At 40.3% G+C, this 18,199-nt stretch overlaps 1 protein-coding gene across 13 annotated transcripts in view; it reads left to right on the forward strand.

Moving 5' to 3' along the window:
• The window catches only part of CDK5RAP1 (CDK5RAP1 mitochondrial tRNA methylthiotransferase), a 61,636-nt gene that overhangs the window by 21,334 nt on the left and 22,103 nt on the right, over positions 1 to 18,199 (forward strand). For 7 of the 13 annotated variants that reach the window (XM_086332355.1, XM_086332350.1, XM_086332356.1 and 4 more), the window contains 3 exons: positions 2,281 to 2,430; positions 6,530 to 6,670; positions 13,087 to 13,348. In XM_086332355.1, coding sequence (XP_086188481.1) covers positions 2,281 to 2,430; positions 6,530 to 6,670; positions 13,087 to 13,167 — 372 coding nt within the window. In that variant the 3' untranslated portion in view covers positions 13,168 to 13,348. Of the gene's footprint in view, positions 1 to 2,280; positions 2,431 to 6,529; positions 6,671 to 13,086; positions 13,349 to 18,199 lie in introns of those variants that run through there. The other 6 variants (XR_015139127.1, XR_015139129.1, XR_015139128.1 and 3 more) reach the window with 1 other exon arrangement.

Below are 18,199 nucleotides of genomic sequence, written 5' to 3' on the forward strand. Positions count from 1 at the left end.
AAGTATTGTTTAGAATTTGAAAGTGCAAGGAGGAGGGACACCGTTCTCTTTAAAAGAAACTGCAAATCCTTTACTAACATGCAGAACTTTTTTGGCCTACAGATGTGATTTGTTTTATGGAAGCTCCGTGTTGCCCTCCCAGCCATACTCAACCATTAAAAAAGATATTTATTAGTGTTTATATACTTGGTTGCATTAGGTCTTGGTTGTGGCACATGGGATCTTTGTTGCGGAACATGAACTCTCTCGTTGTGGCTCACATGCTCAGTAGTTGTGACACTCAGGCTTAGTTGCTCTGCGGCGTGTGGGATCTTAGTTCTCTGACCAGGAATTGAACCCATGTCCCTTGCATTGCAGGGAGGATTCTTAACCACTGGACCACCAGGGAAGTCTCATCCTCAGCCATTTTTAATTTCCATTTTTCTAGGCCAAGTGAACCCACTGATACCTGCTTTAGAGTTTCTCTTATAAAACAATTCCCAGGAAAACAAAGCAGAAGGAGATGAGAAAGAAAAGGGCGAGTAATGTGTATTTCTTGCAGAGAGGAGTAGTCTTGGTTGCCTGCTATTTTCTTGATAGCAGGAATGAATTGCTTGGGTCTCTTGTCATCTTCCCAGTCACCTCAGGGGTCACTTGGTTTGTGTTTGGGCTGGAGACTGAGGGACTTCCATGGCCAGGGAAAAGCTGTCTGATGAATGATTGAGCTGTGAATGTCACTCAGCTGTCTCTCATCACCCAAGCGAATTCATGTCTTTTAAAGCCCACTGCCAAGGTTTCTATAGACAGTGTACGTGGGCCAGTGTGTGTATTGATGCCTCTTACAGATTGTTTCAGGGATAAAGCATCAGAGGAGCTGTTGGCTTCCAATTTGCTTCATATCAGGAGTCACAAATGTGCAAGAGAAATTTCTCTTTAACTCTAGAGTTGGAGATGAGTTTTCAGTGTGTGGTGGAAGCATGTCCTACAGGCATTGCTTATGAATGTTGATTTAGGAATCTGTTTAATAATTCCTAGATTAGAGTGAAAGTCATAGAGACTTCATCAAGTAGCATAGTGGGTAAGAACAAACAGTCAAATTGTGCCTCTGCCATTTAATGGCTATGTGACCTTGGAAAAAGTCTTTGCTTTCTTCATCTGTGAAAGGGAATAATGTTAATACCAACCTGATCAGATTATTTTGAAGCAATATATTAGCTCAATTATATATAAAGCACTTAAAATAGTGCTATTTAGTAGTTGAGTGCACAACAGAGGTAAATTATTATTGTTAATAATAAGACAGAATTGAGTAAGCTCTGTAAAATAATTCTGTTGTAGAATTGTCTACCAGTTCTTCATTTCCCTCTGGATTTGGTAGTTCTCTTAGAGCATTAGAGTTAGGCAGATTGGTTTGAATGTCCAGACTCTGGTGTATAGACTTCCCTCTTGTTTAGTTCTGTGGTTCTCCAGCTCTATTATGAGCTTGTGTTAATAAAGATACGTGTAAACGTGTGTATGTATATATTTATATATAAAGATGTATGTACACTATGATTTTGGATGATTTAAAAGTTTTTCAAGGATAACTTTTCTTTTATCTTTTGACTAGGTAATACATGTGCATGGTATAGAATTCAAAACATCAAAGTAGTGTGCAGTGCAAAGTAGTTGTTTTTTCTTCCGAGATTGCCTGGTTTTTCAGTTCCTTCTCTGAAGGCAACTGCTCTTAGCAACTTACTGTGTAACCTTCTGGAGATATTTCGTGTATTTATAAGTATATTTATATGTATTGTTTCTACAGCAAACTCACTATACATGATGATCTGTACCTTGCTTATTTCTGTTCAGAGTATATTTTGGAGAGCAATCATAACTATATATACAGAGCTATCTCATTCTTTTTCACAGCTGTGTAATATTCCATTGTGTAGATAAACCATAATTTATTTCACAGGTTACTTATTGATAAACATTTACTTGCTTTGCATCTTGTGTCTTTATAAAACTGCTGCTCAGAAACCTGGTACATGAATTATTTAATATATGTGTGCTATAGAAGTATCAAGAACAATTTTTGAGTCTATGGTTTTCATATGCTAAATTTAGAGTTTAACCCTTGTAAAAATATGACTATTGCACTGTTACCTTTTTCTCTTAGAAGGCCTCTGAACTAGAGAACCGTCATGGTGTGGCTTGAGTTCCTGTAGATGTGTCTGTAAATTGCAGATTGGATGAGCATGTCTGCCTTAAAAATGGACTCTACAAGTCCTTGGTGACCTCCATCTCTCTTTTTTCAAATAGAAAACACGGGCGTATCACAGGTTGAAGGATGATATTCCAGAAGAGGTAAAATTAAGGCGTTTGGAGGAACTTATCACTGTCTTCAGAGAAGAAGCAACAAAAGCCAACAAATCCTTTGTGGGTTGTACGCAGCTGGTGCTGGTGGAGGGGGTGAGGCTATGTGTATATGTATATTTTTTGTTTGTTTGTCTTTTTGTTTTTTAGAGCACAGTATATCTGCCTTTATTTAGATCTTTGATTTATCTTATCAGTTTTTGAAGTTTTCAGCATATAGGTCCTGTACATGTTTTGTTAGATTTATACATTTTTCTTTTAGCTATTGTAATTGCTATTGTATTTTTCATTTTGGGTGACCATGTATTCACTGTTAGTATGTAGAAATAATTGATTTTTTAAAAATAATTTTTATATTGTAGCCCATGATCTTGCTGAACTCAATAGTCCTAGGAGTTTTTTGGGTAGGTTCCTTGGGATTTTCTTAGCAAGTTATCATATTATTATTTGTTTTTTGTTTCTTCCTGTTGTTCCAGGTTCCTTCTTTTATTGTTTCCTTTTGCTTAGAGAACTTCCTTTAGACATTCTGGTAGTAGATTCTCTGTGTTTTCCTTCATCTTAGAATGTTGATTTCTTCTTCATTCCTGAAGGATATTTTTGTATTTAGTGGAAGGATTGGGGAAAAGTTTTTCTGCTGCATCTTTCTGGAAGCAGTATTGTGTGTATTTTGAGAACCAATTTTATTGTCTGTTTTCAGTCCTTTAAAAAAATCACACTGTCTTAGAAATATACTGCGTTTCAGAAAGTTTGGGCTTCTGTAGTCTTCCATGGTCAAGCTTGGGAATCTAGCCATCATTTGGTGCACTAAACAGTTAGGATAAGAAGGGGTGTTAGAGAACCTGACCTTCTGTGAGGCTGCATGTTTCAGCTCTTGAAGAGAAGGGGAAGGAGAGAGGCAGCGCCCTTTCTGTGACTCCTCACAAGTCCTGAGTTGAGCGAGTCCTGCTCCATGCCTTAGGATATGGCAGCTTCAGAATCACCAATTGCTTATTTGTGTTTGTTAAGGCTCTCCAGTAATGAGTAACTGTGGAAAATTTGTTCAAGCCAAAAGTAATTCTGCTTTGTGTAAGACTTCAGGAGGATATTGTGGAGCCCAATGGCAAGAATACTGCCAGGTGTCTGGAGGGTACCGTCCGTACCCAATCTGGGAAGCCCCGAGGCTCAGACTTCCTTCTCTCCTCAGGTCAGCTTTTCCTGATTCTTCATCTGTGTGGCAGAGTACAGCAGCCCTATAGTTCTGTGTTTCATGGTATATAGTTCCAGCTATTCACAGACCAACGTTGTGTTTTTCAGCTCCAATTCAAATTTCCAGGAGAGGGAGTCTCATCCGCTCAGCTTGGGCTAGGAATCTTCCTATGGTCTGGTCCAGCAGTTGCTGTTGGTTGATGATACTGAGCTGGTGAAATATCCCCAAAGTGTTTGCCTTAATAAGTGCTTTGCTATTTAGGGTATCAGCTATGATTCTGAAGATCTCCGTACATGAACGTGTCTATTAGCAGTCCTCATTTTGTCCAGTAGGAATTAGGTCTTACTGTAACCCCAGTTCTCCTCGTACAAGATCTGGTACAGAATAGTGTACTTGCCATTTGATTGAATGAATAAGTACTCAGGTTACTAATCTTTGTCCATGACATCATTGGCCCCATGGAGAGCACATGGTAATTATTTCAACCAAAACAAGGTTTTTTTTTTTTTTTTTGGGTCTTTATTTTATTTATAATTAAATTAAATTAAATTTTATTTAATTAATTAATTTGGCTGTGTGGAGACTCAGTTGGGATCTTCAGTCTTTGTTCTGGCATGCAGGGTCTTTTTTTAGTGGCATGTGGGATTTTTAGTTGCAGCACAGGACTCTTCGATCTTTGTTGTGACATGTGAACTCTTAGTTGCAGCGTATGGGATCTAGTTCCCTGGCCAGGGATCGAAGCTGGACCCCCTGCATTGTAAGTGCAGAGTCGTAGCTCCTGGACCACCAGGGAAGTCCCAACAGTAGTTTCTTATTATTTTCAAATATCTAGTCAATGTTCTAGTTTCCCTCTTTGTCTTATAAATGCTCTTGGTTGGTTTGTTCAAATCATGGAACATGAATGCTGTCTCTTTAAAAAAATTTATTGTAAAGCCGTCACAAACATTGCAGAAAAGTAGCAGTATAGTACAAAGAACTTTTTTCTTTGAAGCATTTGAGAATAAGTTGCTCTGATGGTCCCAACTCCCCAAACATTAAAGTGTTTGTTTTGTGCGAACAGGAGCATTCTTCTAAATAACTATAGTACAACCATCAGAGTCAGAAAATTAAGCTTGTTAGATGATTACCATCCAGTCCTTAGACCTCACTTAAGTTTCTCCACGTATCTAAGAACCCGTCATTTATAAGAAAAAGATTCAGTTCAGTATCACATGTGTTGTCATTGTATCACTTTGTTGAAATTTAATGTGTTTTGGCATGGCTTTGTTTGTGTTTTGTTTGGAATATATCAAGGCTACATAATTTGTGGGTTTATACTTTTCATCAGATTTGGAAAACTTTCGTTTATTACTCTTCAGATATTTTTCTGTACCCCTCCTGCTTTCTCCCACCGCCTCCCCTTTCTTCTCTCCTCCAATCGCCCATGTGTCCAGCCACTTGATATTGTGTCGTAGGTCACTGAGGCTGTTCAGGTTTTTTTTTTCCCTATCTTTTTTTTTTTTTATATCTGTGCTTCACTTTGAATAATTCAGTTTCTATTACTCTGTCTTCAGTTTTGTTATTCTTTGACAGTGTCTCATTTGCTATTATGTATTGAATTAATACATTCAGATGTATATTTCATCTGTATAAGTTACATTTGGTTTTTCTAAAAACATCTAGTATTTCTCTCCTGCGTTCTTGTTTTCTTTTGAAACTTAGTATTTGAACTTAATTATAATAGCTGGTTTAATATCTTTGTGATAACCCCATCATTGCCATCATTTCTTGGTCTGCTTCATTGACTTTTTTCTTGATTATGAGTCACATTTTTCTGCTTCTGGGCGTATCTAGTGACTTTTGATTGGATGTTAGACAGTGTATTGTTGGACATTATTTTTGAATGCCTGGGATTTGTGTTGGGCTTTGTTTTAAAAAGCAGTTTCATTACTCGTGGTTTTGTCTGATCCTTTTAAGGTTTGTTTTTAATCTTTGCTAGAAAAGTTTTTTTATTCTAGGAAAAGTTTGGCCTTAGTACTAGATGTGGCTGTAGATTCTAGAGTTGCTGCTGCATGTCCCAAAGAGTCAATGAGGACTATTTGTTGCTAGATCAAATGATTCCCAGCCCAGTGTGAGATCTGGGAGCTAAACAGTTCTCAGCTAACCAGTTCTTTGTCTGACTTCATGGCTTTTCACCCCCTCTTCTCTAGAACTTGCTCTGCAGTTTCTAGCTATTGCAGGTTCCCTGGACTTTGATCCATTTTTCCTCAGTTCAGAGAGAACCACCATGTTCTGCCTGAGGTCTCCCTCCCAGCTTTGTGTTCTCTGGTCTGGCACATGTCTTCTGGTAGAACGCAGGGGTGATTCTCTCCATTTGTTTTCCTTCTCTTGGGGATCATAGTTTTACACAGTCTGTTGTCCAATATCAGAAAATAGGTTTTTCATGTATTTTGTCCAATTTCCTGGTTATTTAAGGCCTGAGGATGAATTTCATTCTTGTCACTTCCTCATGACTGGAAGAGAAAGGCTTGTGTATGTTCTGGGGATTAATACCCAGAACTGCATACTGTATACTGATTTTATTATTTTCCTGGGCCAGTCGTTTACGTGTTATAATGGAGGCTCTGGCTTCCAGTCTTCTATTCACTGAGACCTGTAACCCAGGCCAGACAACCCGAGAACATTCCCAAGTGATTGCTATGAAACTCTGTGAAGTGAGAGTCATTTTACTGAATATATCACCCAAAAGCCATTGGCATCAAGCCTGTTGGAGGTTCATTCCTGTGAAAGGTAATTCTGTAATCAAAGACTCATTGATCGAGTCATTTATTAAATGGACATATTGTCAGCAAAACTTTATTTTCTGTCATGTGCCATTTACTGACCTCGTTGGTAAAGCAGCGGTGAAGCACTTAGTCTTAGGTGGTTCCTTGGTTAAAAAGCGCTCTATGGCTCAGACCCTTGGGGATCTGAGACAGACCAACAACTGATGACTGACAAATTCGTAACCTCTCCTCTGTCCTTTTGCAGCCCAGTAAACGCTCTGCTGCTGACCTGTGTGGCCGGAATGATGGAAACCTTAAGGTGATCTTTGCTGATGTAGAGATGGAGGATGCCACTGACTCTGGGCTCAGGGTCCGAGCTCAGCCTGGGGACTATGTGCTAGTGAAGGTAAGGGGTTCTTTTTGTGCTTTTGACTTGCACTTTGAAATGGGAGTTGGATTGGATAATTTGAGGGAATGAAGTTTTTTTTTCCTGGAGAAATTCTTTAGTAAGATAAAAATCTCTTCTCAACCCCACCAATGCAAGGGCACTTGAATTAAATTTTAGACTACTCCTGACTAGGCCTTCTGTTTTATTCTCTTCTCTCCTGCCCTGAAAGGATTATTTCTGGGAATTTAGTGAGGTTGGAATAACAGTAGCCAGTAGTTTTCTGCTGGAGAGAGGCCAGGAAGAGTAAGTTCTTATGTGAGTTGATAGTTCTCTCTGGCAGAGAAGAGCATTCCCTTCGAGGTCTCTGATGCCCCAGACGTTCCTAACTTACAAGTTTCCTGCCTCCCTTCCCTGGACTATAGGTCTAGTTGAATGGCTGTGGGATTTTTTCCTCTCATTTCACTGAAGACATTCCCCCTTCCTGAGTTTCTTCTCTCTTCTCTTCCTTCTCTTACTACCGCAGGTCTGCCACTGCCATCTTCCTTTGTTTTCCTCATGTCCACTTTGCCCCAGTGCCAGGACGTGTGGCTAATGTGTCCAGGCTGGCAGGACATGTGCTGATGAAGTGGGCAGGAGCACAAGTACTTTTCCAACACTGATCTCTGAGGCATCTGCAAAAGAGAGGTGGCAAGAGGGTGATTCTTCTACTGATGTCATTCAGAGTTATATTCTCTGCCCTGTTCCTTGGTGCCTCACCCTCTACTCTTCTGTCCTTGTTACTTCACCTCCCGCTTGAATCATCATAGGAGCCATGGCTCATGGTATGCAGCAGACGGAGTCTCATTTCCTTGGTGTGTAACTTCTGTAGATTGGCCTGGAAATTTTACCAGCGCTCAGAACTTTTCTGTTCTGTCCATCTGATAAAATCAGTGATTTTGTAGGTGGGGGACTTCTGTGATCTCATTCCTTTCTGGCCTTGTTCGAACAGGGGATTGTCTTACTTTCAGCATTGCCTAGAGGTTTCCTCAGGAGAGGAATTCCTACTAGGTAGCCACCTGATTGATGTGGAAAGTCTCTCATAGGCTTTTCCACTTGTTCTTTCTTTCTTTTTGACAGTGTCTTATTTTCTTCTTCATCTTCTGAATTTTGCTTCTTTGATTTTCAAGTTGATTTTTCATGCCTCTTCCTATTCTCTTTCTACTATAGATAAAGGTTACTTGATAAAAGGGATGACATTAGTGGGTTGGGTTATAATGTTAGAATGATGATATTCTTCTGTAAAATGGAAAAATTGCATTTGTCAAGAAAGACAGAAAGGTGATACTTGGGACTCTTGTTGTTGTTCCAAAGTGACATAATAAACCCGACAAGTAAGATTTAGTGGAGGGAGCAAGATAAAGGAGGAACTGGAACCAGGGCTCTGTTGGCTGTTTCTGTCACTCGTGTCTGCTCTTCTCATCTCTCTCCACTGAGAAAGTCTCTGGGCTGTACTAGAACCATTTCCTCATAAATTCCGTTTTCTTGTTGCCCTTTCTTCTGTGGTGCTTATTTGGCTAGTCTCCAACCTTGGTGAAAATGATTATCTGCTTACTTTGTATCTGCGTGAAAACAGCTGAATATTGTTGGGGAAGAGCACCCAGTTAATCTGTATGACATAGGTTAAGTCAGATGATGGTGACTGAAAAACTCAGAATACACTGGTTTAAATAAGCAGAAGTTCTCTTTCTCATAAAAATCTAGATATATGAAGGTCCAGGACTGGTGATTGTGATGGCTCCATGATCACCAAGGGTCTCAACTGCTTCTATCCTTTGCTCTTCTCTGTGTGGCCTCCATTCTCATGGTCATCTTATGATTCAAGATGGCTGTTGCAGCAACCATGTCCATATCCTAGCTTGTAGGAAGCAGGAAGAAGAGAGGTGAAGGGCTTGCCCTCTTCCTTTCAAGACACTTTGCAGAAGTTGCACAAAAAGGCTGCAAAGAAGTTGGGAAGTATGGTCTTCATTCTGAAAGACCTCATGCCCAGTTAAAAATGGGTAATTCTGTTACTGAGGAGGAAGAGGAGAACTGTTGGGGGACAAGAAACGGTCTCTTCACAGAAACCAACTGCACTCAGTTCACATTTATTCCATGAAGTTCTAGTTGAACGCTCAGCATGGCCCTGAAATCCTAATTTTACAGTATTTTCCCAGTAAATCACTGCAGATGGTGATTGTAGCCATGAAATTAAAAGACGCTTACTCCTTGGAAGGAAAGTTGTGACCAACTTAGACAGCATATTAAAAAGCAGAGACAATACTTTGCCAACAAAGGTCCGTCTAGTCAAGGCTATGGTTTTTCCAGGGGTCACGTATGGATGTGAGAGTTGGACTGTGAAGAAAGCTGAGCGCCAAAGAATTGATGCTTTTCAACTGTGGTGTTGGAGAAGACTCTTGAGAGTCCCTTGGACTGCAAGGAGATCCAACCAGTCCATTCTAAAGGAGATCATTGGGTGTTCATTGGTAGGACTGATTTTGAAGCTGAAACTCTAATACTTTGGCCACCTGATGCGAAGAGCTGACTTATTTGAAAAGACCCTGATGCTGGGAAAGATTGAGGGTAGGAGGAGAAGGGGACGACAGAGGATGAGATGGTTGGATGGCATCACCGACTCAATGGACATGGTTTGGGTGGACTCCAGGAGTTGGTGATGGACAGGGAGGCCTGTGTGCTACGGTTCATGGGGTCACAAAGAGTCGGACACGACTGAGCAACTGAACTGATCTGAACTCTTCATTCTCCCTAAGTCTTCACTCATGTCTTTAAATCCTAGTCGCAGCTATGTCTTTGTCTCATCTTGTGTAGAGAAAATAGATGCAGTCGCATGACGTCTCACCGTCTCGTTGCTGTTTGCACCCACTCCGGCGCGTCTCCGCCTGTCCCTGCGGTCTGCTCGTGTGGGCTGTGTAGGAAGTGTCTGCGTCTTCTGTCACACTGCTGCTTGTGCTTTTTGCTTCCATGCTTTCACATCCTCTCCAGATTTGCATTTTTCTTCTCTCTCTCTTGTGTCCTAAACTTAATGTGGCCAAAATAGAATGAATTCTTCCCACTTTCCTGCAATTTTCTTCTTTTGAAGCCTCTTCCATCTCAGCAAATAGCACCACTCAGTTGCTAAAACCAAATATATAGGAATCATTCTAGATATTTATTTTCTTGTACTCCCCTTCAGTAGTTCATCTGTTTCAGCTCTACCTATGGAATGTATCTTGGGTCTCTTTCTTTCTCTAAGCTGTCTTCTTGGTTAGCTTAGATTAGAGCAGCCTTTTCATAAGTTTTCTTGTTTCTGTATTTTGAAAGTGAATTATTTTATTGAAGCATATCATAAATGTAGAAAATTGCTCCAAAGTGTACTTAATACTTGATGAATCATCACAAAGTGACCCTATCCATGTGACTGGCTCCTGAATCAAAAAACAATATTTTCAGAACCTCCAAAACCCCCTTCATGTTCCTACCATACTCTTCTTCCCTCCATCCTAATTTTTAATACCATAGTTCAGTTTTGCTTATTTTTGATATAAAATTGAATCATACAGTGTAGATTTTTGATAACACGGATATTGTGCAGTTCATCTATGATAGTATTTATCCATATTATATGAATATACCACAATTTATATATTGTACTTTTGATGGCCATTTTGGTTGTTTTCCAGTTTGGAGCTATTATGAATAGAGCTGCTATGTATGCGTTATAGTGCATTTCTATAGGGTATATGGTTTGAAGTTGCTGGGAAACTGGGTATATATAATAGAAAGAGCCAAAATGATTATACCGTTTTGCACTCCCACCAACAGTACCTGAGTATTTCAGAGGCTTCGTATTCCTGCTTTCATTCTTGCCCTCCTCCAGTCTTCCTGCCCCATAGCAGTCAGTTTGATCTTTCTAAATCAGATCACTCACTCATTTGCGTAAGCCCTCCAGTGGTTTCTCATTGGAGCCACAGGGTATCCAGGGCCTTTTATGGTCTTTCCCAGCTACCTTTCCAACCTCATGTCCTCTGTCCTCTTTTTATTCTCTTTCCTCTAGTCTTGGTGGCCTCTTTTTTTGCCTCTCAGACTTAGTTCTAGTGTTAGGGACTTTGAAAATGCTGTGTCACTTAGGAGGGTCTTGATTTTTGCCTGGCTGCCTTCTTTTAAACCTTCCAAATTCTCTTAAAGGTCACCTCCTTGAAAAGCTCACTAGTGCTGAAAGCAACTTCCCTCGGCCTTGCTCTTGTCACTGTTTGGGCCTTAACCCATTTTATCTTCATCAGTTCAGTTCAGTCACTCAGTTGTGTCCGACTCTTTGTGACCCCATGGACTGCAGCACACGAGGCCTCCTTGTCCATCACCAACTCCAGGAGTTTACTCAAACTCATGTCCATTGAGTTAGTGACGGCATCCAACCATCTCGCCCTCTGTTTTCCCCTTCTCCTCCCACCTTCAATCTTTCCCAGCATCAGGGTCATTTCAAATGAGTCAGTTCTTTGCATCAGGTGCCCAAAGTATTGGAGTTTCCACTTCAACATCAGTCCTTCTAATGAATATTCAGGACTGATTTCCTTTAGGATGGACTGGTTGGATCTCCTTGAAGTCCATGACTCTCAAGAGTCTTCTCCCAACACCACAGTTCAAAAGCATCAGTTCTTTGGCATTCAGCTTTCTTCATAGTCCAACTCTCACATCCATACATGACTACTGGAAAAACCGTAGCCTTGACTAGACAGACCTTTGTTGGCAAAGTAACATCTCTGCTTTTTAATATGCTGTCTAGGTTGGTCATAACTTTTCTCCCAAGGAATAAGCATCTTTTAATTTCATGGCTGCAGTCACCATCTGCAGTGATTTTGGAGACCAAAAAAAAGAAGTCTGTCACTGTTTCCATGGTTTCCCCTTCTGTTTGCCATGAAGTGATGGGACTGGAAGCCATGATCTTTGTTTTCTGAATGTTGAGCGTTAAGCCAACTTTTTCACTTTCCTCTTTCACTTTCATCAAGAGGCTCTTTAGTTCTTCTTCACTTTCTGCCATATAGGTGGTGTCATCTGCATATCTGAAGTTATTCCCGGCAATCTTGATTCCAGCTGTGCTTCATCCAGCCCAGCATTTCTCATGATGTACTCTGCATATAAGTTAAATAAGCAGGGTGACAATATATAGTCTTGACGTACTCCTTTCTCTATTTGGAACCAGTCTATTGTTTCATGTCCAGTTCTAACTGTTGCTTCCTGACCTTTATACAGATTTCTCAAGAGGTAGGTCAGGTGGTCTGGTATTCCCATCTCTTTCAGAATTTTCCACAGTTTATTGTGATCCACACAAAGGCTTTGGCATAGTCAATAAAGCAGAAATAGATGTTTTTCTGGAACTCCCTTGCTTTTTCAGTGATCCAGCAGATGTTGGCAATTTGATCTCTGGATCCCTCTTCCTCTGGTTCCTTTTCTAAATCTAGCTTGAACTTCTGGAAGTTCACAGTTCATATACTACTGAAGCCTAGCTTGAGGAATTTTGAGCATTACCTTGCTAGCATGTGAAATGAGTGCAATTGTACAGTAGTTTGAACATTCTTTGGCATTGCACGTCTTTGGGATTGGAATGAAAACTGACCTTTTCCAGTTCTGTGGCCGTTACTGAGTTTTCCAAATTTGCTGGCATATTGAGTGCAGCACTTTTTAACAGCATCATCTTTTAGGATTTGAAATAGCTCAACTGGAATTCCATCATGTACACTAACTTTGTTCGTAGTAATGCATCTTGACACAATAAATGTCTTAGGAAGGTGTTTGACTGATACAGCCTGGATCACAGCTGCCTTGGGTTGGGAGGGCAGCGTCTGTGGTAGGCTTCCTAGGTGGCACTAGTGGTAAAGAACCTGCCTGCCAATGCAGGAAGTGCAAGAGACTCGGGTTTGATCCCTGGGTCTGGAAGATTCCCGGGAGGAGTACATGAGAACCCACTCCAGTATTCTTGCCTGGAGGATCCCATGAACAGAGGACTTTGGCAGTCCATAGGGTCGCAGAGTCAGACACGACTGAAGTGACTTACCATGCATGCATGTCTTTGTTAGGCAGCTCGTACATGAACCTTATGGTTGCCTCCGGGGAAGACCATCTCCCAAGAGAAAAGGGAGTAGTGGCTGTTTGGGACTGACCTATTTTGGACTTCTTAAATTATATACATTAGTATTGTATCAGTCGTCTCTGGGGGCAGAGAGGAACCATGCTGTGTCTTAAATTATATACATTAGTATTGTATCAGACGTCTCTGGGGGCAGAGAGGAACTGTGCAGTCTCGAGATGCTGGCCTGTCATCTCCCATTAGATTCCATTTGGTGGCCTCTCCTTTAGACCATTCACATAAGTCCCTGTAGTTCAGTCCCAGTTACCTTGCCTTCTTCTGATTGGTTTTCTTTCAGATCACCTCAGCCAGTTCTCAGACACTTAAAGGACATGTTCTCTGCAAGACCACTCTGAAGGACTCTACAGCATATTGCTGACCTGAGTGGTTGATGTCAATCCTTTCTGGCAGGAAGAGAAATACGAGTGGTCACTAATGAAAGACGAAGCTTTGGAGCCAGGCCTCAAGTGGTGAAGCAACTTTCTATGAAATGGAAAATGCATTTCTTTGCTGCTTTGTGAACAGCTTTTACAGTCATTAAATTTACCTAAAGTAGTTCATTTTTATCTACTTTTACTTCATTTTTGCCTTGGTGAGTGTCTCTGAGATTTTCCCTAGTTTTCCAACCCAGTTTCTATTGTGGACTGTAACACTTCTCTGGTTTTCTCTCATGTACCCTAGGAATTGGAGACAAAAGGGGCAGGGAAGGTGGAGAGAACCATTTGCTTAGGAAAACCTGCTCTAGATCTTTCTAACATTTTGGTCTGATAACATTGACTCAGCTACCTATCTCCTCACTATTTTACCTGAGAAATTCCCTCATGGACCCTTTTTTTTTTTTTAAAGCTTGTCAGAGTATTCTTTGCCTTCAGTTCTGACAGCATTTGAAGTTTAGAAAACATCATTACCTTCTAGTAGGCTCTGAGGAGTCATTCTTGGCTCCTTAATCTGCCAAGATTATGTCATTCTGTGGGGATCATGTAAAAAAATCCAAAAGATGGTGGTATAGAATATTTGGAGTCAGAAGGACTTTGGTCTAAGTTCCTGCTCCATTGCTTCAGAGTTGTGTGAACTTGAGTAGTTATTTTATTATTTATCTGTGCCTTGATTTTCTCATGTGACATGAGGATAATAATACAATGCTTATCTCATCTGGAGTTCAGTGAGATTGTACTTGGGAGGAACTTAGCACTGTCTGTGGAACACAGTAAAATCTTAACAGATGAAGAGTGATCATTGAAAGATTTTGCTTCTAAAACACACTGTGTATATTAGGATATGCCGAGGCCTTTATTGTGTGTCTGGCTATGATCTCCTTTTTACACCTTCCCACTGACCTGCATGGCAACCTTTGGGAATCCCAGGCTGGGAACCTGTTCCGTATCTGTTGGCATGGTTGAGGGAGTTGATTTCTGTCCTCAAGATCCATCTTCTGGGACTTCCCTGGTGGTCCAGTGGCTAAGACTCTGAGCTCCCAATGCAGGGGGCCCAGGTTCGATCCCTGGTCAGGGAACTAGATCCCACATGCCACAATGAAGGTTGAAGATCCTGCATGCTGCAACTAAGATTTGTCGCAGCCAAATAAAAATAAATAAATATTTTAAAAAAATCCATCTTCTACTCAAGAAATATTTGTTATGGCTCTTCACCTCAGTCTTTATTCAGAAGACATGAAAAACTTTTGGAAATTTTATTTTACTTTTTATGAAAAAGTAAGTCATACATGTGGTAAATAATTCAAACAATACAACAGGTATCTGTAATTGGTCAGTTTCCTGCCTTTTACTTTTTTCCTGAATCGGAAAAGGCCAGCATTTGGGACTTCTCTGGTCCAGTGGGTAAGACTCTGCAGTCACAATGCAGAGGGCCTGGATTGGATCCCTGGTTGGGAAACTAGATCCTGCATGCCTGCTGTAACTAAGAAGTCTCCCATGTCACAACTAGGACCCAGTACAGCCAAAATAAATAATAAATAAACAGACAATCATTGAAAAAAGAATGGTGCCTAATGTATAGTAGGTGAAAGTGAGAAGTGAAAGTGCTAATTACTCAGTCGTGTCCAACTCTCTGGGACCCCATGGACTGTAGCCCACCAGGCTCCTCTGTCCCTGCAGTTTTGCAGGCAAGAATACTGGAGTGGGTTGCCCTTTCCTGCTCCAGGGTATCTTCTTACCCAAGGATTGAACCTGCATCTCTTGCATCTCCTGTGGCGAATTCTTTACCACTGTGTCACCTGGGAAGCCCTTAATGGTTGCTTTGAGGATTATAATATCTTAATTTATTAATAGCCCAATTAATATTAATTTAGTTTCAATAGGATTCAAAAACATTGAAGGGTACCATTCCATCCCTTTTTGTTGTTATTGTTCTAAAATACATCTTAATGCACTGTGTACCCCTTAACATAGATTTATAATTCTTGTTTTACTTAATTCACTTCTGAATCTTACAGGGTAAAGAAAGAGGAGTTACTATTGATTTTCAGAAACTCACATTTGCACTCAGATTTAAATAAAGGAAAATTAGGTTCCTCCTCTTAATAGGAAGTGGCTGGGTTCCTGAAGAGTATGTGGGATGGCAGGTCTTGGTGTCATCTTTAAGAGTTTGGTGGTGAGTTGGGAGAGTTGAAAAAAACTGGGAGCTTAGTGTTGATGAGATATTGTCAGGGAGGGACAGACTGGTCTAATATGAGATGAGATGGGAATGGTTGGCTTGAGGTGCATTGTCCAGAACCTTTGAGGCCTGATGGGTTTTATTTAAATACAGTGGGGAGGCATTGGATGGTTTTTAATTTTTTTAATTTTTAAATATTTTTGACTTTCAGAGAAGTTGCAAAGTGAGTTCATAGAGCATTCTCCTAAGTCATCACACAGCACAGTGTTCATTTGTCAGAGCTAGGAAATTAATATTGGCACATTGCTATTCACTAAGAGCAAAACTTCATTGAGATTTCACCAGCTTTTCCTCTGATGAATGTACCTTTTTTTTCCAATATCTAATTCAAGATACCACATTGCATTTAGTTGTCATGTCTCCTTAGTCTCTTGTGATTTGGGAAAGTTACTCAGTCTTCCCTTGTTTTTCGTCACTGACGCTTCTGAAGAGTACTAGTCACAAGTTCTGTTTGGATTTTTCTGCTATTTTCTTATGATTAGTGCCTTTATTATCAAATCATACCAGAGTGTACATGATATAACATCATTGTTGAAGTTAATCTTTTGTCACCTACTAGATGGTGGGGATTAAGCCCAAACTCCAAAGTGGGGGGTTATTTATATGTATTATTTGGAATTCTACAGGAAAAATGCCTCTTTCCCCCTATTTATGTATTTATTCCATCGTTTATGTCAGAATGGACTCATGGGTGTTTATATTTTGGTTTATACTCTGATATTTAATTTTGCTCAAATTGATCCCAGTTTGGGCATTGGGAGCTCTTTCAGGTTGCTCCTGTGCCCTTTGATTTTTCTTAGTTTTTGTTAATGTTTTGTTTCATGTTTTTAAATAAATTTTTAAATAGTTTTATAGAATTATTGCACAAATGGTGCAGAGAGTTTCTCTATACACTGTACCCAGTTTTCCCTATTCTAATACTTTATTATGGTTCATTTGTTAACAATAAATCAGTAGTGATGCATTATTTACTGAAGGCCATACCATATTCAGACAGCTTCAGTTTTCCCCTAATCTCTTTTTATTTTTCCGGAATCCCATTTGGGAGGCCACATTACAATCATGTCTCTTTAGGTTCCTCTTGACTCAGACTTGTAATTTTGATGACATTGATAGTTTTGAGGAGAACTGGTCAGATATTTTGCAGTGTCCCTTTGTTGGGATTTGTTATGTTTTTCTCATGTTTAGATTGGAATTACGTGTTTTGGGAAGGAAGACCACAAAGGTAAAATACCATTCTCATTCCATCATAAGGGTACATACTAGTAATATGATTTATCACTGTTTATACTAACCTTGATCACCTGGCTTCAGGTAGTTTGTCAGATTTTTTCATTGTACAGTTGCTCTTTTTTCCCCTTTCTATACTTTGGAGAAAAGTCGCCATGTGCAGCTGAAGCTTAGTGAATGGAAGCTATGCCCTCCCTCCTCAAGGGTGCAGTAGCTGTGTAAATCATTTTGGCTTCTTCTGCACAGGAGATTTGCCTGTTCTCACCTGTATATTTACTGAATCATTTATTTATATTAGTATAGGCTGCTAGATATTTTTTTTATTCTATGGGTTATAATCCAGTTGTTCAGTCACTAAGTCATGTCTGATTCTCTGTGACCCCATGGACTGCAGCATGTCAGGCTCCTCTGTCCTCCACTATCTCCCAGAGTTTGCTCAGCTTCATGTCCATTGAGTTGGTAATGCTCTCTAACCATCTTATCCTCTGCCTCCCCCTTCTCCTTTTGCCTTCAGTCTTTCCTAACATCAGGGTCTTTTCCAGTGAGTTGGCTCTTCACATCAGGTGGCCAAAGTATCAGAGCTTCAGCTTCAGCATCCTTTCTAATGAATATCCAGGATCAATAATCCAATACTCCTTTATATATTTCATTGGCCAAATTGTTTCAGCTCTGGAAGCTCTTTCTTTTGGCCCTCTATCCCTTTGACACACTTCCGCCTTTGTATGAGTGCCTTCTTCCTTGCATCTGAGCTGTTCTGGGTCATTTTTCATATTTTGTCTCTAGTCTTAGAATTAGCCATTTCTCCAAGGGGACTGATTAGGTTCCTTTGATAAAGAATGGTATAGAAATCAACATCTGGGTACTTGATATACTCGTTGCTAATGTGATTTGGAAGGCTTCTTGTTTTTTATTTATTAAAATTTTTTTTATGTGTACCTTTTTTTTTAAGTCTTTGTTGAATTCGTTACAGTATTGCTTCTGTTTTATGTTTTGGTTTTTTGGTGTGGCATGTGGGAGCTTAGCTCTTTGACCAGGGATCAAACCCTCACCTTCTAAGGGAAGTCCCATTTTTGTTTTTAAATGGAAGTGGAATTCACATAACATAAAATTAACTAAGGTAAAGGAGATAGTTTAGTGGCACAGTGTTCAACTACAACCTCTATCTGGTTCCAAACCATCACTCCAGAATAGAACCCCATACCCATTAAGAGTGTGATTGGGTCTTTGTCTTGTGCGGTGCTGTCCTTGCTGTAAGGCACGCCCAGTCTCTGGCCTTGCTTCCCTTTCTGATCTTTTGTGTCTACAACCTGAGCTGTTTTGGTTCTGGAGCACACAGTTGTGCAAGACACTGGCATAGGGCAGAGAGTCTCTGCCTGGTATAGAGTTCAGAGTTGTGTTTCTCATTATCCCTGTTGTGTATTTTTCTGGGTTTCTCTGCATTTACTGACCTAACATTGATTGGCTTTCCTCTCAGCCACTTGGCCTGGCCTGTAGTCCCTGAGCTGGGA

This window comes from Bos grunniens, chromosome 13 (assembly GCF_055505025.1).
Source record: "Bos grunniens cultivar Pamir isolate PY7600 chromosome 13, Bosgru_T2T1.0, whole genome shotgun sequence".
NCBI lineage: Eukaryota > Metazoa > Chordata > Mammalia > Artiodactyla > Bovidae > Bos > Bos grunniens.